The sequence below is a fragment of the Oryx dammah genome, unplaced genomic scaffold, assembly GCF_014754425.2.
Source record: "Oryx dammah isolate SB20612 unplaced genomic scaffold, SCBI_Odam_1.1 HiC_scaffold_1, whole genome shotgun sequence".
Classification (NCBI taxonomy): Eukaryota; Metazoa; Chordata; class Mammalia; order Artiodactyla; family Bovidae; genus Oryx; species Oryx dammah.
This window is the reverse complement of record NW_024070185.1, coordinates 101,603,556-101,624,445: the sequence shown is the minus strand read 5'-3', so window position 1 is coordinate 101,624,445 and position 20,890 is coordinate 101,603,556. Positions and strand designations below refer to the sequence as shown.

The 20,890-nt window shown below is 55.4% G+C and overlaps 1 protein-coding gene across 3 annotated transcripts in view; it reads right to left on the bottom strand.

Annotated features, from left to right (window-relative positions):
* Positions 1-20,890, bottom strand: part of COL27A1 (collagen type XXVII alpha 1 chain) — a 149,661-nt gene that overhangs the window by 16,850 nt on the left and 111,921 nt on the right. For 2 of the 3 annotated variants that reach the window (XM_040239871.1, XM_040239881.1), the window contains 20 exons: positions 18,220-18,327; positions 15,977-16,030; positions 15,760-15,867; positions 14,530-14,583; positions 13,524-13,577; positions 8,890-8,946; positions 8,668-8,721; positions 7,858-7,911; positions 7,520-7,573; positions 6,616-6,669; positions 6,426-6,533; positions 5,851-5,958; positions 4,621-4,728; positions 2,829-2,882; positions 2,259-2,321; positions 1,681-1,734; positions 1,503-1,538; positions 1,380-1,397; positions 1,138-1,173; positions 857-883 (listed from right to left, as the gene is read on the bottom strand). In XM_040239871.1, the coding sequence (XP_040095805.1) occupies positions 857-883; positions 1,138-1,173; positions 1,380-1,397; positions 1,503-1,538; positions 1,681-1,734; positions 2,259-2,321; positions 2,829-2,882; positions 4,621-4,728; positions 5,851-5,958; positions 6,426-6,533; positions 6,616-6,669; positions 7,520-7,573; positions 7,858-7,911; positions 8,668-8,721; positions 8,890-8,946; positions 13,524-13,577; positions 14,530-14,583; positions 15,760-15,867; positions 15,977-16,030; positions 18,220-18,327 (1,263 nt within the window). The remainder of the gene's footprint in view (positions 1-856; positions 884-1,137; positions 1,174-1,379; positions 1,398-1,502; positions 1,539-1,680; positions 1,735-2,258; positions 2,322-2,828; positions 2,883-4,620; positions 4,729-5,850; positions 5,959-6,425; positions 6,534-6,615; positions 6,670-7,519; positions 7,574-7,857; positions 7,912-8,667; positions 8,722-8,889; positions 8,947-13,523; positions 13,578-14,529; positions 14,584-15,759; positions 15,868-15,976; positions 16,031-18,219; positions 18,328-20,890) is intronic. The other variant, XR_005721023.1, reaches the window with a different exon arrangement.

Below are 20,890 nucleotides of genomic sequence, written 5' to 3'. Positions count from 1 at the left end.
ATGGAAGGCAGCCCACCAGGCTCCTCTGTCCATGGGATTCTCCAGGCAGAACACTGGGGTGGGCTGCCATTTCCTCCTCCAGGGCATTTTCCAAACCCAGGGAACAAACCCACATCTCTTGTGTCTCCTGCACTGCAGGTGGATTCTTTAACCGCTGAGCCACCAGGGAAGTCCAAAATGACACGTGTGAGTTACAGCCTTTTATAATAAGCCACTAATCTGGTACATAGAATGTGTCTCTGAGTTCTGTGAGCTGCCCTAGCAAATTAGCAGATGCCAAGGAGGGCCTGGTGGGAGCTTTTGGTGTATAGCTAGTTGGTCAGAAGCACAAATGACACCTGGATTTGCCAGTGGCATCAGAAGAGAGGCAGGGAAGGGGGGTGAGGGATGGAGGTGTGGGATCCTGGGTGGGGAGCCAGCAGCAATCTTGTAGGACTGAGCTGTCAACCCGTGGAATCTGATGCTGCTCCAAGTAGTGTCAGGACTGAATTAAATTCTAGGACACCTAGCTGGTGTCACCCAAATTGCTCACTGGTGTGGGACAGCTCCCTTTCCAAAACTCAGGGGTTGGAATCAGTACCAGAAGCTTAAAGATCTGTCAGTGGAATGGCACAGAGTGGACCAACAGGACTCCAGGACCAGCGGAGGGAGGTCTTCCTGGATCCACTGTCCGGGGTACATTCTGGCTAATACCTGGTTTTCCTGCCCCTAGGTGCAGGGTTCAGGGTTCAGTATGGAGTGATGAAGGATGGGGCGTGGGCAGCCCTGGGCCAGGGAGGGGATCTGTTGTCATCCCTCCCCCACCACACCCCAGGCCTTACTCCAAGTAAACCAAAGAGAAAGTTCTCCAACTTACAAAGTGGATAGGGCTCCCTGGAGGACCCTGCAAAAGAAGAGGCTGGGTCTGTGTCTGATGGGGACTGCGTGCTGCAGTCTCGGGGGCTGTCGGGAGCTGGGAGGGGGTCTCAGGGTACGCGAGAACCCACCACCCTGGTCTCTGCCTAGCACCACCCGGGCTGAGCTGTACTATCCCGGAGGCCTGGCCTGTGAAGTCAGGGCCAGTCCTATGAAAGCCGCCAACACAGCCTGGGGTCCCACCAGCTGCCCTACAGTTCAAGGGGAGCACATACTACCTACCGGTGGGCCGGGCTGCCCTCTGGGACCGGGAGGACCCTGGAGGAAGAGGAGAACAGTGAGGCCCCACTCAAAGTCCTCTCATCCCCCAACCCAGCCCAGGCCTCCTCCTGAGACTCAGGTGCTGTGGCCACCTGCGTAAAGACCGAGGTCCCAGGACATGACTGGTCACGGGCAGGAAAGCCCAGAGTGCCCGCCCCCCTGACTCCACCATCCCCCCAGCCCCCACACCCCAGCCCACTCACCCTCGGACCTTGCAATCCCTGGAGGGGGACAGAAGTGGGGAGACAGAGTTAGAGGAGCAGGCTGAGCTGCGCCGCCACCCCTGCCCCCCGCCCACCACACTGCGCACCAGCCCGTCTACTCACCAAGTCCCCGCGGCTGCCTTTGTCGCCCTTTGGACCCTGCAAGAAAACATGGCCCAGTGAGAGGGGGCTCAGGGGAGGAGCCCCATCGCCCAGATGGGGAAACTGAGGCTCAGACTGGCTCTAGGTCACACAGACAGTCTTGCCCCAGCAGTCTTTCTGGCTAGCCTCCTGCACATACCTGGCGTCCCAAAGGTCCCAGGATTCCTAGGGGCCCGATGATACCTTCCTTTCCCTAAAGGGGAGAGAAAGGCTTGTGTGTCCTTGTCCCAGTGCCTGGGGAACAGAGTCACTGGGACAGGAGGGTAGGGGGCAGCCTGAAGGCCCCCAGGAGATGGAAGGGAGACCTCCCCAGGTGGGGCCAGGCTGCGCGTCTGCTGAGTCCAAGCGATGTGCATAGTGGTTGGCCATTGGTGGGGGACAGGAGCAGATGAAAGCGGGAAAGACGGTTCCCAACTGGCAGGAACATCATAAGCAAAAGTGTGGAAGCAGGGTAGGGGGTGGGAGGGAGGTTCGAGAGGGCGGGGACGTATGTATGCTTATGGCCGATTCACGTCGTACGCAGAAATGAACACAACATTGTAAAGCAATTATCCTCCAATTAAAAAATAAATGTTAAGAAAAGGTGTAGAAACAGGTGGGGAGACAGTGGGCAGAGAAGGCTCAAGACTGAAGGAACATGAAGGATGACGTCACCCAGCTGATGGCTGGCTGGCCCCGGGTGACTGACCGTGCTGGGACAGACCGGGGAGGACTCACCACCGAGCCAGGAGGCCCCCGAGGGCCCTGGATGCCTTTGAAACCGATGTCTCCTGGGGGGCCCTGCGGGAGGCAGAGAAGGGCTGCTGTGCCTGGGCGGCCACTGGATGAGGGCTCCAGCAGCTCCACCACCCCTGGGGTCTGCCCAACCTTTGCCCTCCCAGTCAAGAGATGCCCTCCCAGTCAAGAGATGCCTTCCCTGAGAGGCTCCAGAAAGAGGAACAAATGTCCACAACTAGCAAGCAGCAGGCAGCGTGCTGGCTCGGCGCTAAATGGTGTAGGTCTAATCTTCATTGTAACAACTCTTTGCTGCTACTGTGCCCATTTCATAGATAAGAAAACTGAGGCCTGGAGAGACCAAGTAACTTGCTCAGGCATAGAGCAGATAAACTGCGGAGCTGGGCTTAGAACCAAGGTCTGCTGGAACATGAGGCTGGGAGACAAGGGTGTTCATGCTAGATTCTGGCCGTGTTCCTGCCCCCACTGCAAATGCCCAAGAAATATTTGTTGAATGAATAAGTGAACAAGCAGGTGGATGGACAGGACCCCAAGAGGAATAGAGAACGGTACCTTGGGTCCGAAGAGGCCAGCCGCTCCTGGGAATCCCATCTCGCCAGAATCACCCTATGGGGAGAACAGGATGAGACAGGGCAAGTGAGGCCAAGACAAGGTGCCTGGCCAGTCTGGCAGGACCCCCAGGCCTGCCTCCTTGAAGGGATATCAGCCACCCCACCTAGAGGCGATCAAACAAGTGTGAATGGCTCACAAACATGACGCCCGACAGCAGTGGCGAGAAATGGCAATACAGTGTTGAACAGAAGTGGTGTGAACAGGTATCTGACTTATTTCTGCTCTTTGGGAGAAATAATTTAATCATTCACTAGGAACTAGAATATTAACTATAGATTTTTCATGACTGTCCTTTATCAAGTTGAGGAAGTTTTTTTCTATACCATGTTTGTTGAGAATTTTTATCAGAAATGGTGTTGGATTCTATCAGTTGCTTTTCTTGCATCTACTGAAATGATTAATTGGATCTTCTCTTTTAGTCTGGGGAAGATTGTGGGCAGGAGGAGAAGGGGACAAGAGAGGATGAGATGGTTGGATAGCATCACCGACTCAATGGACATGAGTTTGAGCAAACTCTGAGAGATGGTGATGGACAGGGAAGCCTGGTGTGCTGCAGTCCATGGGGTCGCAAAGAGTTAGACAGGACTGAGTGACTGAACAACAAATTTTAGCTTGTTAATATGGTGAATTATATTGATTTATTTTCAAATGTTATACTATCCTTGCATTCCTGATCGTTCTTTCCTGATTCACTTGATCTTCTTTTTAAAAAAAATACATTTCTCTATTTGACTGTGTTGGTTCTTACCTGCAGCATGTGGGGTTTCATTTTATTTTTAGTTGCAGCATGTAGGATCTGTAGCTGTGGCATGTGAACTCTCGGTGGTGCATATGGAATCTAGTTCTCTGACCAGGGATCGAACCCTGGCCCCCTGCATTGGGAGCATGGTGTCTTAGCCACTGGACTACCAGGGAAGTTTCAAATCTCACTTGATCTTGACATACTATTCTTGTAATGTATTCTTTGACTGATTTTTCTAACACAGTATTGAGAACTTTTGTATCTATACTTCTGAGGTATATTGGTCTGTAGTTTTCTTTTCTTGTAATCTTTGTCTAGCATAGACATCAGGGTAATGCTGACCTCATGGCATGTGTTTGGAAGTATCCCTCCCCTTCAATTTTATGGAAGAGTGTATGCAGAATTGGTATTTTTCTTCCATACACAAAGACTACAATTTACCAGTGAAGTCATCTGAACTTTTGTGGGAAGTTTTCGAACTGTAGATGTAATTTCTCAAATAGATACAAGGCTGTGTGTGTGCTAAGTCGCTTCAGTCGTGTCTGACTCTTTGTGACCCTATGGACTGAAGCCCTCCAGGATCCTCTGTCCACAGGATTCTCTAGGCAACAATACTTGAGTGGGTTGTCATGCCCTCCTCCAGGGGATCTTCCCGACCCAGGGGTTAAACCCATGTTTCTTACAGTCTCTTTGCACGGGCAGGTGGGTTCTTTACCACTAGCGCCACCTGGGAAATCCAGATTCAAGGTTACTTCAGGCTACTTAAGGTTCTGGTTGGGATGGCCTCTCCTCATTCTTAAGGGACCACTCATATCTCATTTCTCAGCTTTTTTCCATCCCCTCATCCCTGACTCAGGGGAGGCAGAGTGGTATCTCATGCCCATGGAGAGTGTTGCTCTGTGCTTTTTGCAGTGCAGGAAGGTGGCTGGTGGGTCTGTGTGCGTGTGTGTGCCTGTGTGTGCACATGTGTGTTCCCTGGGGCTCACTCACCGGCTGGCCTTTGGATCCAGGCTCCCCCTGGTTCCCAGGAAGCCCCATGCCGCCTTCTGTCCCTCGCTTGCCAGGGGGTCCCATCTGCCCAGGTAACCCACTTTCACCCTTAAAGAAACATACCAAGATGACCAGTCAAAGGGAGAAAACGGCTCTAGGAGATGGGGAGGGCAACTGGAGAAGCAGAACAGCGATTCCACCGGGTCAGTTAACATCTCTGGTTGCTGCGGCAACAGGTGTAGGCCTGGGGATGGGGGAGGCTGCTCAAACTTCAGCCTCCTTAAGATGAAAGTCTTTTCTTGTTCTGGCATTCAAGAGCCCGCTTCCTGACAACTCTCTCACACACCTCTCTTCATTGTTTCTTCCCAACAGGCCAGACAGTCCCTACCTCCACTCACGCCTGCCTAGTCACCTCCCCTTCTTGCCTCATTTAAATCTTCCACAGGCCAAGGCCACCTCTCCCCTCTGCCCTCTTTAAAGAGGGTTCCAACCTTTCTCCAGCTAAACTTTGTGCTCAGAGAGCGTGAGAGCCCTTCCTCATTCGTTCATCTCTATCTTCCCTTCAGTGTCTAACCCTAGGCTAAGACAGCTTCATGACTGCCTCCCCACCAATCCAGGAAACTCGCTAAAAAGATGCCTTGGAGGGTCCCAGCAGTTAGCAACAGTCATTGCTCCGCAAAGGCCCACAAGAGGGCGCCCACGGACAACTCAACAAACAGTTGACACCCTCAAAGGCCTGGTAGGGGGCAGTATTATAGCTCCCGGGATTAACTATCCTTTAAGCCCGGAGAAGGAAATGGCACCCCACTCCAGTACTCTTGCCTGGAAAATCCCATGGACGGAGGAGCCTGGTGGGCTGCAGTCCATGGGGTTGCTAAGAGTCAGGCACGACTGAGCGACTTCACTTTCACTTTTCACTTTCATGCACTGGAGAAGGAAATGGCAACCCACTCCAGTGTTCTTGCCTGGAGAATCCCAGGGACAGTGGAGCCTGGTGGGCTGCCATCTATGGGGTCGCACAGAGTCGGACACGACTGAAGCGACTTAGCAGCAGCAGCAGCAGCAAGCCAGGTTCAAGCTTGGGGAGGGACCCCTGAGGAAGTAGACTCCCTTTTTCACACGGTCCCTGGGACAAGGGTGCCCATGTCAGCACCGCAGTCAGGGTCACTGTGGTCAGTACCAAGGCAGAAAGGGTGGAGGGCGGATAAGAGTATTAACCAAGTGTCTGACCTTGAATCCTGGGGGCCCCTGTGCTCCAGGCAAGCCAGCCACACCTGGATCTCCTCTCTTTCCAGCAGGGCCCATGGGCCCAGGGTCCCCGTCATCTCCTTGCTCCCCCTGTGAAGAAAGAGGGCAAAGGAGGACTTTTCATGTTTCAGGAAATAGGCAGCCAAGGAGGCAGGGTGACTTCAAAATCTACCAGCATGGGAGAAGCCTGGTGGGGGTGGAGGGCAGACTCGGGGATGGAGGCCGTGTGTGAGAATGGCTGGACCAGTGGGACAAGAGGACTTGAGGATTCGTGGGTGGGAAGATGAAGGATCTTAAAAACCAGAAGCTCTCTGCCCTGGACAGGGGTTGTCCCTTTGGGTGCTGGCATGGAGGAGAGACAGTGAGACAGGCCATCATCCAGGTTCCACAGAATGAAGCCACTGGCCATGCAGGAAACTTCCAGATATGCTGGTTCTGCCCATCCAAGTTCCCAAACCTGCTCCTCCTGGCCCATGGCCTGTGGCACCCCACATCCCACCACATGCACACCTCATCTCGAATGGAGACACCCTCTGTTAACTCCCAGTCCAGCTTACCTGCTGTCCTGCTTGACCATCGCGGCCAGGAAACCCATCTGGTCCAGCAACACCCTCGGGGCCCTGTCTCCCCACCACGCCCCGAGGCCCTGGGAGCCCCTGCAGGCCCTGGGAGTAAACAAGAAGCCTGTGAGGGCCTTGGGGAGGGCAGGCGGTAGGGTGGGTGAGCGAAAAGCTGCGAGGCACTCACCTGGATCCCCCTCCGTCCTGGCGCCCCAGCCTTGCCCTGCTTTCCCTTTGGTCCCTGAAAAATCAAGGGGCACAAGATGGACGCTTCCAGAGGAGGAGGCGCAGAACCCGAGGGGCTCCGGAAGGGAGATCCCCCTGTGGCTCGGCCCTGCCCCTCTACCTTGGCATCTGCATCTGCCAATGGGCCCCGGCACCCTCACCCGGAAGCCCAGGGTCAAGGCCAGCCTTGGGACCTGCCAGGTATGGTCCCTGACCCTGCTCTGGGCCCTGGCCCCTCATCGGGAACCCTGTGGCAGAGGCTCCAGGCATTGGCAACACCCTGGTGGGAGCTGAGCCCCATGGCTGGCAGGTCCGTGTGATCCTCAGGCCAGTGTGGGTATCCCGGAAGGGTGAGGAGTGTGTGTGCGAGCAGAAGGAAGGAGTGTGTGTGTGCACCCCTGGGAGGAAGTTGAGGGCATTGAGACAGCCCTGGCCCAGCCTCAGTGGAGGCCGATCCAGGAGGCCTTGGTGAAGGCAGAAAATTGCCTCTCCACTGCCTCCGAATTCCTCCGTGAGTGTCACGCCCTGTCTTCCTCCACACGCTCTCACTTCACTTCTCCCAGTTTCCTTTCTGCAGTGCATTCTGGTGGAAAGGGAGGCCGGCTTTGGATCCTGACTGCCCGGGGTTCAAATCCTGCTGGCTGACTGAACAGGTGGTCCCCCTCCCAGAGGCGCTATGATTGGGACTGGTCATCTCCTGTCCCTCAGGCCCGCTGACGGAATCCTGGCCGGACGGCACCCTGCAGTGCCCCGTGGTCCCCTCTCCTTCTCATCGTACCCCAGTGCTGCCTCCCATGTGCTATGTGCTTAGGCCGGTCTTTCCCTTCCCAGGGTCTACCTTCCCCGTGAGCATCCGGGCCTCTTACCTCTTCCCCTTTCGATCCTTTGGGGCCCGGCCGTCCCCGGGGTCCCGGATGCCCCTGCAAACCAAGGTGAGATGACGCAAGGCAGCCCCAGGATTCTCTCCCGGGGAGGGTGGCCAGTCTCCGCCTGGAGGGGGAGGGGTGGGGAGGGGTTTGGGGGTGCAGGCTCTGGGGGTGCCCCCAGGGTCAGGGCAGGAGAAACCAGAATGGGCTGTCCCAGGCCCTCCCGCAGGGCGGGTCTCTTTAAGCTTTAAAGAGACCAGATCTTTAATTCCCCCACTGTTCCTCCACCAGCCCCTGTCTCAGGGCAGGAGGGGGATGGGACAGGAAGCACCACTCACGGGCTGGCCCTGCTGGCCTGGATTTCCACGGAGGCCTTGTACACCCTCCTGTCCCTGGAAGTCAAGCAGAGACAGGTGAAGGGGCTCATCTTGGAGGGAGTGGGGGCCAGGGCAACTTCTAGCCTGGAGGACCCCAAGGAAGCCCTTGTTCTTCCTAGCTATGGGTTACTGTCCCCCTAAGTCTCAGCTTATTCATCTGCAAAATGGGCGGTGGTGCAGTTGGGAAAGAATCCACCAGCCGGTGTGGGAGATAGAAGATGCTTGGGTTCGATCCCTGGGTGGGGAAGATCCCCTGGAGGAGGAGATGGCAACCCACTCCAGTGTTCTCGCCTGGAGAATTCCATGGATAGAGGAGCCTGGAGGGCTACAGTCCGTGGGGATTACAAAGAGTAGGACGCAACTGAGCATGAATAAAAGAAAGGATGAAGAGCCTGGGGGGGGAGGGGGTGGGGGTGGGGGATGGGGCTGGGTGCTCGTTCAGTGGGTTGTCATTGCTTCTGCTGGGACAGATGGATACTGAGGGTCTTGGAGGGGAAGTCTCCCTCCCCCGCCCATCCTCTCCCTCCCTCAGGAAAGATCTCGGACCCTTCCCCTTTTAGTATGAATTGAGCCCTGAGCCCTTGGGGATGGTGGATGAGCCCTTGGGGATGGTGGATGAGCCCTTGGGGATGCTTAAAACCTGGGCACTAGTGGTGGAAGGATGGGCCCATTTCCTGGTGAAGGCTGTTCTAATTCCAGGTTGCATGAAACAGAGGCCAAGGAATGCCTCTTACAATGCTTGCGATGCTTGTAGGAGCTCTGAATACTTACAGGGTATCCAGGGTCCCCTGGTTCGCCACGGTCTCCTCGATCACCCACGGGGCCCTAAATGAAAAGGACAGCAATAGAAGACTGCAGGGGGTGCCAGACCTGGGCCTCCTGGGCCACGCCCTCGGCGGAGCTCGCAGCAGCCTCCCCCCTGCTCCCCACACAGTTGGGGCTTGGGGCTCCACCCTGGCAGTGGTCCAGAGGATGGATGGTGGGGGCCCTTACCCGATCTCCAGGTGGTCCAGGGGGCCCCTCAGCCTTGCCATCCTCGCCCTGCTCCCCCTGTGGAGGCGAAACCAGCATTAAGACAAACTCCCTGCTCCTGGGGAATTCCAGACACTCCACATTGAAGCCAAAAGGGCCTTCATCAGATATGAAGAACTCAGTCTACTTAGGGTTACAGACAGAAAGACTGAGGCCAAGAGAGAAGGGAAGACATGGGGTCCAAGGCAGACCCAGGCATGGAAGCAGGAATTTGGAACACAGGACACTGCTCTTTACCCTCCCCTAGGCTGGACTTCCCTGCGGGCTTCCCTGGTGGTTCAGACGGTAAAGAATCCACCTGCAATGCAGGGAACCCAGGTTCGATCCCTGGCTTGGGAAAATCCCCTGGAAAAGAGAATGGCTACCCACTCCAGTATTCTTGCCTGGAGAATTCCATGGACAGAGGAGACTGGCGGGCTACGGTCCATGCAGTTGCAAAGAGTCAGACACGACTAAGTGACTGTCAGTTTTATTTTCAGGCTGGATACCCTGAGGCCGACACTCTCAGGCTGTCAGCCAAGGTAGACTTGGTTACACCCAGCTTTGTAGGGGACCAGCTGCCCAGGCCTTCAACAGGGCCCTTCCGGTCTCAGAGCTTGTTCTCAGCTGCGAAATGGGGGGTAGTGGGGCAGTGAAGGGGACAATGTTGGTACCCCCGGAAGGGGGTGGGGCTTCCATGAAGTGAGGCAGAAGTCCCTGCACAGCGCTCAGCAGGGAGTGACAACAACTCCAACAGCTGGCAAGCGTGAGCACCGACCGCCACAGCTGCACACAGACACTCAATGAATCCTCCCAGCGTTGTGTGTGTGCCAAATCCCTTTAGTTGTGTAGAACACTTTGAACACTATAAGCTGCAGCCCAACAGCCTCCTCTGTCTGTGGGATTCTCCAGGTAAGAATACGGGAGTGGGTTGCCATGCCTTCCTCCAGGGATCTTCCCAACTCAGGGATCAAATCCACGTTTCTTATGTCTCCTGCATTGGCAGGTGGGTGCTTTACCATTAGGGCCACCTGGGAAGGCTGAATTCTGCCAACAGCCTCACAAAATAGGTGATATTATTCTCCCAGTATCTTGAGAGTCCCTTGGACTGCAAGGAGATCCAAACAGTCCATTCTGAAGGAGATCAACCCTGGGATTTCTTTGGAAGGACTGATGCTAAAGCTGAAACTCCAGTACTTCGGCCACCTCATGCAAAGAGTTGACTCATTGGAAAAGACTCTGATGCTGGGAGGGATTGGGGGCAGGAGGAGAAGGGGACAACAGAGGATGAGATGGCTGGATGGGATCGCTGACTCAATGGACGTGAGTCTGAGTGAACTCCGGGAGATGGTGATGGACAGGGAGGCCTGGCGTGCTGCGATTCATGGGGTCGCAGAGTCGGACACGACTGATCGACTGAACTGAACTGAACTGATTCTCCCAGTTTACAGATGAGGACACTGAGGCACAAAGAAGTGGTGTGAGCTGCTTAGCCATTCAGCCCTCAATGGAAGAGCCCCTTTCTCCGACCCTTGCTGGGAGAAGGTGGGCGGAGAACCTGCTTTAGGATGAACCTCCAACTCTTGATGGGAGCCCCAGGGAAGGCCCTGAGCCTCCCTAGGAGGCACTTGGCAGTCACCCACTTGCGGGTCTCGCTCATAAGACAGTTTCTCATCTGCAAAATGAGATTGTCATGTCTCATAGCGCTGCTCTGATGAGCCAGGAAGCAGAGGTATGGTAACCTCTCAGCACACAGAGGAGAGGCTCTGCAGAAATTGCTGCTGTTGATAATGATAACAGCTGGAAGGATGGGTGGCATGGAGGTGGTCAGAGAGCCTGGGGGAGGAGCACAGTTTAGAGCTGAGGTCCTTGGGCCATGGCAGGTCACCCCGGGCCCTGGTCCACCCGCAGGATGGGTGGCTGGAAGCCACGTGCCAGCTACAAGGAAGGTGTAGGCAGAGCCTGAGGGCTCAGCATGATCTAGCCCCAGACAGCTAGTGTCATTTCCCATGGGGGAACATGCTGGGCAGGCGGCTCAAGCCACGGTACCTCCAAGCCCCCTGGCTGCTGGCAGGGACTGAGGGGAGGTCTGAGAGGCAGGAGAGAGGGGACAGTCCCAGGGGCTGGAGCCTGTCCCAGGCTGGCGGCCGTACGCCTTGGCCTGGGGCCCCTGTGGCTCCTGTGGGCAGAGACGAAAGGCAGGAGAGTAGGCCTGAGGGCTAGAACCAGCTGTAGCCAGTAAGCGGGGCTGGTGGCTGGCCCAAGAAGCAGGGATTCCCTCTCCTCCCTGACCACTCTCTATGGCTCCTTGTCCCAAGGCTCCGTCTTCCTGTGAAGAGAGAGAGCTGGACTGGGGGGCTTTACCTAGTGTTTACCTAGTGGGTTCTGTGTGCCAGGCACCTCGTGAGGCATGTTTCATAGAATCCATATAACACGCCTATGCTGCTGTGACCATTGCTCCCATTTTACAGAGGAAGAAACTGAGACCCAGGGAAGGAAGGGTCTTAGCCAAGGTCACACAAGAATCAAAGCAATGATTGGGCCCAAAACTAGCTATACAGATATCCCCCTCTCCTACCCGCCACACATTGTAGCTGAAGTTTGGGGATGCATTTTTCGCACCCCAAGACGAAGCCTCCTATCCCCCTTTCTCCTTGTTCCCAGAGTCTTATCCCATCTCCCAGTCCCTCGGGCCGCTGCCTTTGAAGACAGACACACGCCCCAGAGGGAAGCCCCAAGCTGAACAACATATTGGTGCGTCCAAGTGTCTTATTTCCGACTGGAAAAGCAAGGCCTGGCATCAGACAGTCTGAATCCTGGTCTTGCCATACTCAACACTGATCCTAAGCTAGCCCTGGAGTCTCACGGAGACTCTGTTTCTCCACCTGTCGAGTGGGACCCGGACACCTCCGTGCCAGCGTCACGGCGATGAGTGTGAAGAAATCCTGGAGTGGGAGGTCTGCTCCGGGGGTCTCCCCCAGGACCCTGCTCTTCCCCCCTCCCCAGTGCCATCCTGCTGTGACTAGTGACTATTCATTCATGTGCTGGTGGCGGTGTTCAGCCACTCACTTGTGTCCAACCCTTTGTGACCCCCTGGACTGCAGCACGCCAGGCTTCCCTGCCCTTCACCATCTCCTGGAGCTTGCGCAAACTCATGTCCACCGAGTCAGTGATGCCATCCAACCACCTCATCTTCTGTCATCCCTTTCTCCTCCTGTCTTCAATCTTTCCTAGCATCAGGTTTTTTTTTTTTTTTCCCAATGAGTCAGCTAGCTCTTTAGGGTATCATTACACAGCCCCCAGCTCAGAGATGAAAACATACTAAATATTAAATCATTATAATAACAATTATAAATCCATAAACACCTGTTGTTAGCAGATGAATGACTGAACTCAAAATAATACCGTATAAGTCACAAAGTGCATCTGGCTGACATATATGTGATGTCCTGCTTAGCTTCATGTGCCCAAGGTACCCACCCACTTCTCAGATGAGGCAGCCAAGGCTTGGGGAATGCTGGGGCCCCTCCCAAGGCCCCAGCAGACTCAGGGCAGATTTGGGTTAGGCTCTAGCTCTCGCAGGCACAGGGACTGCCTCAGGGACTGTGGACTGCCCAGAGTGAAGGCATCCTCTTGTTTCAGGCTTCGTGTTAACCCTTTCTGCACCAGCCCTGGTAGACCGTGAGGGCCGAGGAGGGACTCGGGGTCCTGTGTGAGGCTTGTGTGGCTTCCTGTGGGATGTGTCAGAGCCTGCGGCCCACTCCGATTGCAGAGCTGTTCTCCAAGCAGGAGGAAGGGGCCAGCTGGATGGCAAGCTAGGCCAGAGTGATTCACTCAACAGCGGGATGTAGTTAGTGGGGAGCTGACTCGGCAAAAGAAAGGAGGCTTGGGGAGCCGGCAACAAGGAGACCATGGTGGGTGGTGGGGTGGGGTGGGGGGCGCCTGATAGGAGCCTGTTCCTGCTGAGCCATCAGGGGAAGAGGGAAGAAAGGAAGGAAGGGACTCCGCTACTGGAGGACCCAGAGACTTGGGTCCTGGGCCAGCTTGGTGCTGCCTCGGAATGTGACCCTCAGACCTGTGGGATCCACATCCCCACCTACACAGTGGGGAGGGGTGCGGCCATCAGCGAGGTTCCTTCTACCACTTCCTGTCTTCTGTTGAATCTGGAGCCAAGGGGTGGGGCCTGGACACCCCTTCCCTCTGCCTGGGCGGTTCCTGGCCTTGAAATGCTGGTGCTTCTCACTCTCCATCCCAAGCCCTCCCCCAGCTCTTGCCAGGTGGTCTCCCCCTTCACACAAATGACCGATGGCATCCTTACGTCACTGACGTCCACTTCCCCTGCTCAGCCAGAAGCCCCAGAAAGGCAGCAACTGTGTCCATTTTTGTTCCGGTGCCAGGCACCGAGATGACACCCAAGATACCTGTGCTAAATGTAGGTCTAATGAGTCCTGCCTGAAGGCCACAGCCAGGGTGATGCTGGCCTCTGGGCTGGACAGGGTGTGAACAGGGGTGAGCCTGCCATGAACCCACGCTACCCCAGCCTCAGTGGCCCCAGGACTTGCTCCCAGCGGCCCCAGATATGAGAAAGCAGTTGCCACCCAGGACCAGACACCCACCTTTTCACCCTTTGGTCCAGGAGGTCCGAGGGGTCCCATGATGCCTTTGTGTCCCTGCAAGAGGTAAGATGGCAGGAGGTGAGAGCACGGGGGAGGGAGAAGTCGGGAGGAGCAGAGGATGAAGGACAAGAACTCAAAGATGGAGACACTTTGGGCTAAGCGATCAGGTCCTGGCTCTGTCCCAACTCGCTGTGTGACTCTGAGTAGGCTCAGTGCCTCTCTGAGCAATGGCTACCTGGACATGCCATGTTGGCCCCAGACACTCCTCTGAGGGGTGTTTGCTTGAGTGGCTGAAGCCTGTGGAGCAGACCTCGGTGCAGATCTCAGCAGAGCCCCTAGGTGTGTCCTCCTGGGCAGAGGCAGGAGGCAAATGCTTGCCTCAGCAGGCTTTCCCAGGCCAGGGTGAGGCCTGAAGGTGCAGACCCCCACCTTGGGCTCCCAGCACCCACTCTCCAGCTCCCCTCTCCTTTGCCCTCTGCCTCTCCTCCTCTCCTTGCTGCTTCTCTTTCAGACACTGGATCCCACCATCAAGCTTCAGAAGCTGTTGGGCCTTGCAAACACATTCTTTTGGCTCCCCGAGCCTCAGTTTCCCTTTCTGAGCAAGCCACATGCCTCTCTGAGGCCTCAACTCCCAGATGTCTAACATGTGTTTGGCTTGGCCGCCTCTAAAGGGTGGGGGGGGTTGCCAAATTAGGATGCAAAAATGGGCTCTGACCCACCACTGCCATAGAGAGCAGTTGCAAAGTTCAGACACGAGGTGTGTGTGGCACCCACCACAGGAAAGAAGGACTGAGCGAGGCCAGGGATTCAGGGGGGGTCTCTGTCTGTTCACCCCAGCCCTGTCTGGCCCACTGGTGGTGTGTGGACCCAGGTGTTCCTGGAGGCGAGGGAGACCATGAATCTGTGTGGCCCTCAGCTGGGAGGAGGTGGGGGCAGAGGCCAAGGCAACCTGAGTCCAGGCCTGCAGGGCAGAGTTCCAGAAAGTGGGGAGGTGAGAGCTCCTTACGTCGTAACCAGCCAGTCCCGGCTCTCCTTGGGCCCCCATCCGTCCTGGAGCACCCTGTGAGGGGAGAAGACCCCCGTTGGTACCCAGTGTGACTGTCACAGCAGGAACGCAGACACTGTCTCTCCCACAGGCTCCTGCCCAGTTCAGCCCAGCAGCCTGGCACGTCCACTCTGCTCAGAACCCGGTCCGGAGACCGAGGTGGAAAGCAAGTGGCGCTCCGGAGCACTCCTCCTCCCCCAGCCCTTCCCTCTTCCAGCTCCAGTGGTTTAGAGAGCCAGTTGCTAAATTTTCCCCAATTTTGTGAGCCAATTATTAAACAAAAACATGATGAAAAGTTAAATTATATGAACTTACAGATAAATCAATTATATTAAAAACACAGATGATAAATATCCCAAACTCATCCCTTCCTAATTATTTTACTACATTTTGTTGTTATCTATGCTCATGAGGATATTTCTGTTGATTGAATCTGTGTGGCAGAAACACTGTTATCCCTGGGTAGCCAGTATTGGCAGGGGAACAGTTCCAGGACCCCCCGTGGATGTGAAACCCTGGGGATACAGACCGACTCTACCAGCTAATGGAGCTTTCTCACACATCGCCTCCAAGTCTGCATTTGGTGACATCATGCTGGTAGCTGGAAATCGGCTACCGTGGGAGCATTTACACCACGGAATCTTGCAAATGCCATGAACCAGCACAGCTGTTTATCAGCACACATCGGCAGCTCAGAGATGCTGCGTCAGCCTTGTCTGCCCCCTTCCCTCGCTTCCTCTTGGGGTCTTCCTCCTGCTGCAGCGATCAAACCCTTAAGGGGCCCTTCCTTCAGGGCAGGCCAGCGATGGGCTGGACCACCCTCAGGGCCACCTGGGAATCTGCAGTAGCTTCATCCTACCCACCCCACCATGAATCTGTTTCCAATGGGAAAAGTCCCTGTGTAATAAAAATACCCCCAAGGGTCTGGTCCCGTCCCTACACCCTGACAGCTGGACTTGATATTCAGGGGTTATAAAGGGCTTTCAGAAGATCCAGACTCCCTTCAAATGGCAAGAAATTCTGTGCTGTATGTACTTCACAGGGGGAGGGGCGCGAGCTTCTGTAGGTCCCCAAAGGGATCCACGATTCCAAAGATCTGTCTGGAGGGCAGACACAAAGTGGGGCGGGCAATGCTTCCCTCCCTGCCCTCGGCTCCGTGACCCTCAGCCCAGCCACCCAGAGAGTGCTCACCGTTGGTCCCAGGCTGCCCCGGGACCCTTTAGGGCCTGGGGTGCCAGGGGGTCCGGGGTCTCCAGGGACGCCCATCTCACCCAGCTGTCCTTGGTAGCCCTTGGCACCCTGCAGTGGAGGAGAGACAGGGCATCACCAGGTATCCACAGAGGGGAGGGGAGGGCGGGAGCTAGGGGCGGGGCATGGCTGATTCAGGTGGGAGGAGGAGGGGCCCTACCTTGGCTCCCATCCGGCCCTTCTCGCCTTGCTTCCCTGGTTTTCCTTCAGGACCCTGAAAGGAAAAGAGGGGAAGAGAGAAAAAGATGAGCAGTGAGAGAAAACTGAGGCAGATCCACAGATTTGCAGAGCACTCACTCTCGAGGCAGACTGCCTGGGCTCAAACTGATTCTGCACTCCATGCCCGTATGACCGTGAGCGTTGGCACACTTCCTGCGACCTGCATCTTTGCCAAGTAGGGGCAGAGGTGGTACTGGCCTCGCAGAGCTGACAGCCCTGGGCCTGACAATCTCAAGGCCCTTTGCTCCTCCAGTAATTAAATACAGCAGGGCCTCAGTCATGGGCCAGGTACTGTATCTGAACCCTGTATCATGTTTTGTGCAATTCTGGCCACAGGGCTGGGAGAAAGGGATTGTTTATCCCACGTTAGAGCTAAAGAAACAGTCTCGGGGAGACGGAGACCCCGCGGACACAGATCACCCAGCTAGGTAGAGTGAAATGCGGATTCTTCCTTTCTGGGACACCCCTTTTCCTAAGCCGGTCCTGTCTGGGCAATTGTGAGTCATGATTACAGGAGCTGGTGGCATCTGCCAGTGGGCTGAGGTGACTGCAATGGCTGATTCCTCAGCAGGAGGAGTGAGTCAGGGACAAAGAATGCAGTCCAGGGCCAGGGAGACGGGAGTCCCCCCGGACAGGGCAGCCTGCTGGCCCCCTGTTCCGACAGGCCCAGCTCCAGCTGGGAGCACCCCAGTGGTGTGGGAAACCCTGAGTAAGGGCGAGAGCATCCAGTGGGCTGAGACTGCGGGGTCAGAATGAAGACATTTGCTGGGCCCCCATCCATATAGATATATTTCTGGAAAGGCCCTGATGGCTCATAAAATTCTATTTTTAAATCCTCCACTGTTTCCAGGCCACAGAGTGGGAGATTTCTGTTCTGTGGCCTCAATGCCAAAGACACTCAAATACAGGCCTCTCATCACCTCTGCCACCCAACACACACACAGCCTGGCCCGGCAAACGTCCTTCCAGTCCCAGCGTATGAGAGCTGGCAGTGACCGCAAAATATGGACAGAAACACTGCAACACCACCACCGACACGATCCCCAGAGCCACGTCACACCCCTGCCTCGGCCACCAGCATCACCAACGCATCAGTCCCAGCACCTCATCAGCCCTGCCATCCTCAGCACCACCATCATTATCACGACCACAGCTGCCATTATCAACCGCCCGTCACCATGACCATGACCCCCATCCTCTTCACTAACATCAATACCATCCCCTCCACCATCACACACTAACACCATCGTCACCACTATCACCAGCATCACCATCGTCACCACCCCCATAACCACCACCACACTAACACCATCCTCATCACTGCATCACCACCACCATCAGCACCATCAGCATCAGCACCATCACCACCATCCCCATCGTCATCACCATCGCCATGACCACCATCATCCTCACTATTGCCATCACCACTATCTTCATCACTATCATCACCATCCCCACCATCATGACATCATCACCCCGACCAGCTTCAGTCACGTCCGCCTCCATACTCATAGAGACAATTTGCTACATTTCTAGTTCATTTTATAAAGTGCTTTCCTATCCAAAGTTTCATCAGTTCTTTAGATGAAAAATCCACAGCTCAGAGAGAGGCAGTTTGATGCGCCTAAAGTCACAGTGATAGTGGGTGCTCGAGCCAGAACTCCACCTTTGCGCTCCGGGTCGGGGCTATTTCTGCCACATGTTTCTGCCCTTTCCACAGTCACGATGCTCAAAAGTTCACTAAGAAAGAGCTCCTGGAACACTGGAACTCAAAAATGATTTCAGCACACGTTCTTCCAAAGCCTTCATTGTACCAGAGGGGTGACCCAGAGAGGGCAAGAACAAGTGAAAGGTCACGCAGCAAGTTGCTGATGGAGAACTGGACCAATGCCTGTCCTGCTAATTTCAGTGTGGCTGAATGTGGGGGTTGAGCAGGATGAGGTCAGCAGGGTCCAGGTTGTATAGGGCACAGCAGACAGACCAAGGAGAGTGACGTTATTCCTGGGGGCACTAGGACGGTATGGGAGGGACACAGTCAGGCTTGTGCTCTGCAAAGTGCCCCAGTGAAGGAGGGACAGAAGCACAGGACCCTTTGGTGGCTGCTGTCCAATGGCCTCCCACCCAGGGAGTGTATTCTTCTGACCCAGGAGCCACAAATGCTGGCACACAACTGTGCACACTCACCCGGACACCGGTGATGCCAGGGAGGCCGGGGGGCCCGTCCTCGCCCTTCAGTCCCTCTTGGCCCTTCTCGCCACGTTCACCGTCAGGCCCGGGGTCACCCCTGTCCCCCTGGGGTGGAAAGACATGAGGAAGGAAGACAGAGAGAGAATAAATTAGTCACCAAGTCCATCAGAGGCGCCAAACCTCAGGGCTCCGTTGGGATGTCCAGAGCTGACCAGACCCTGGATTCCCCTGATGGCTCAGCCAAAAGGGTCAGCCTGGCACAGACAGCACGCAGTACATGACATCGTCCAGTGGCCCTGCCTAGGCCAAGAAGCGGGCCAATCAGAGGAAAGAGAGGACCTCGACCACGCCCACCCCCTGGAGTTTACAGGAGAGGGACAGGCTGGAAGGATGAGACGCTTTCTCTCCAGCCCTGTAGACACATTGGGAGAACAAGAGCCTTAAAAAGCTTAAGGAAATTTTTATAAAGGAAAAAATTCAGCCGATTCAGCCTCTCGGAACAAACTCTTTCCATGTTTCTGAGTTGCGTTTTCAACCCTTGTTTACACAAAACCATTTACAATAAGTAAAAAGTAATAGTTTCAGTGGCTACATACCAGGTTCAGAGCGCTAAAACAACTGTTCCAAAGCAATGAAATTAGTTAGTAAATTTAGCTTTAAAGGCTTAATCCAATTGGACTGCATGTTTCCATCTATTGTATTTTTTAATGTCTTATTCCATTTACTGAGAGTAGGCGCTCCCTTTGCTGTCTGCTCCGCACAGCTCTCCTTCTCACTGGCTGCAGTACATTTCCTCTGTCGGGTGGGTGGCAGTGAATGCTTACACAGCACTTGTCATTTCAGGCCGTGTTCTAGCAGGCTGGGCTGTGCCAGGATGGGGCTGTTGCCCTCGGCCCCTGTGAGCAGAGCAGGTGCAAGGGCTGCAGTACAGGCAGATGCAGGGAGGAGCAGGGCAGCAGGGGCCTGTGGCTGGTCTGCAGGTGGCTGAGCTGCGACTGGAGAGAGAAGTCCCCCGGAATGGGTATGAAGCCACGGTGGGGAGGAAGGGGTGGGCGGAGGAGCAGGATTGGAGAGGCAGAGAGCATCTGTGCCAGTTTTGTCTTCTGGCGCCACACTTTACGAGGGACACTGATAGACTGGTGTGGGTCCAGCAGAAAGAGCAGGGTGCACCAGGGCAAGCAGCCGGAGCCTGGGAACCAGAACGCAGAGAGCAGTCTGCAGGCTGGCTGCTCCAGGGCCCCGGGCTCTGGGTGTAGGCAGCTGGGTCCCAGGATGGCTGGGGCAGCTTCTAGCTCTGGTCCGAGAGGATGCCCCGATGAGTGGGGGTAGGGAGCGATCCAAAGATGACACAGCTGAGGGAGGCAAGAGCCAAGCTGGGGTGTGGGCCAGTGCGGAACAGATCTGGGCACCAGGAGAGGGTCGAGCAGCTGGGTCTCTGAGGTCCCTTCCCACTGAGATGCTCAGGTTCCTAGCCCAGCCTGGCATGGAGACAAGGCTGGCCCGGACGATCCTCCTGTGGATGCTCTTGGCTCCAGGATTCCCCTTCTGGCCTGTTATCCTGGCCACCTGCTCTCCTCTCCCTTGGAGGCGGGCAGCCTGTTCCAGGGGCTGGGCTGGCTTTCTGCGAGGGGCTCTAGCCTGGGCCCTGTAGGCGAACTGGCTCCAAGACCTACCCAGACCCCCAGAGCCTGGGTTCCCACGCACCCAGGGGTGGATCCCACGCAGAAAGGGTTCCAGGGGTAAAGAACTAGGGTCCCAGCATCCAGGACATCTGTCAGTGCTCAGAAGAACCTTTACAAGTTGCCCAGCTCAACCCTAGATATTTACAGATGGGGAAACTGAGGCCTAGAGAGAGGTAGAGACTTCCTAATGCCACACGTGAGCTCACGGCAGAGCACAGATAAGACCCTGGGTTCTGGTTCTTCTCACTCCAAGGTTCTCTGCTCAGGAGACAATACCTCCTCCCCTGCTACTGGATTCAGATCTCAACAGCTGTTGACTTGGGCAAGTTTCCTCATTTGCAAAACAAGCACCAAAGGGTTACTGTGGGCAGTGAAGGAGATAATCCATGTAAATAACTTAGCATAGCATCTAGTGCTCAAGTGCTGGATAAATGTAAGCTATTAGCAGGAATCCCTGTCATGGTTGCCACCATCAGCTGGTCATCAGCAAACTCAAAAGAGATAATCAGCATAAACGATAAAGTGCTGTGCATGTCTGAGAGGCTGTTTTCACCATGAAGGTGATGCTTGGACAAACGCCGTAAAAGAAACAGATTCTCTCCTGGATTCATGCAAGGCTCAGGAAGACACTGTACATGTGTGCTAAGTTGCTTCGGTTGTGTCTGACTCTTTGCAACCCCATGGACTGTAGCCGGTCAGGCTCCTCTGTCCATGGGATTCTCCAAGCAAGAATACTGGAGTGTGTAGCCATTCCCTTCTCCAGGGGATCTTCTCGACCCAGAAACTGAACAAGGGTCTCCTGCATTGCAGGCAGACTCTTTCCCACCTGAACCACCAGGGAAGCCCAGACACCACACATCTGCACAGCTGCTCCAGCCCAGGCAGAACTGGCTTTGGAGGCAGTGGAAGAGGAAGCAGTAGGGCCCCGGAGCCATCACAGGTGAGCAGGAATGACTCGGAGGTGCCCAAGCCTGGAAGATCCCTCC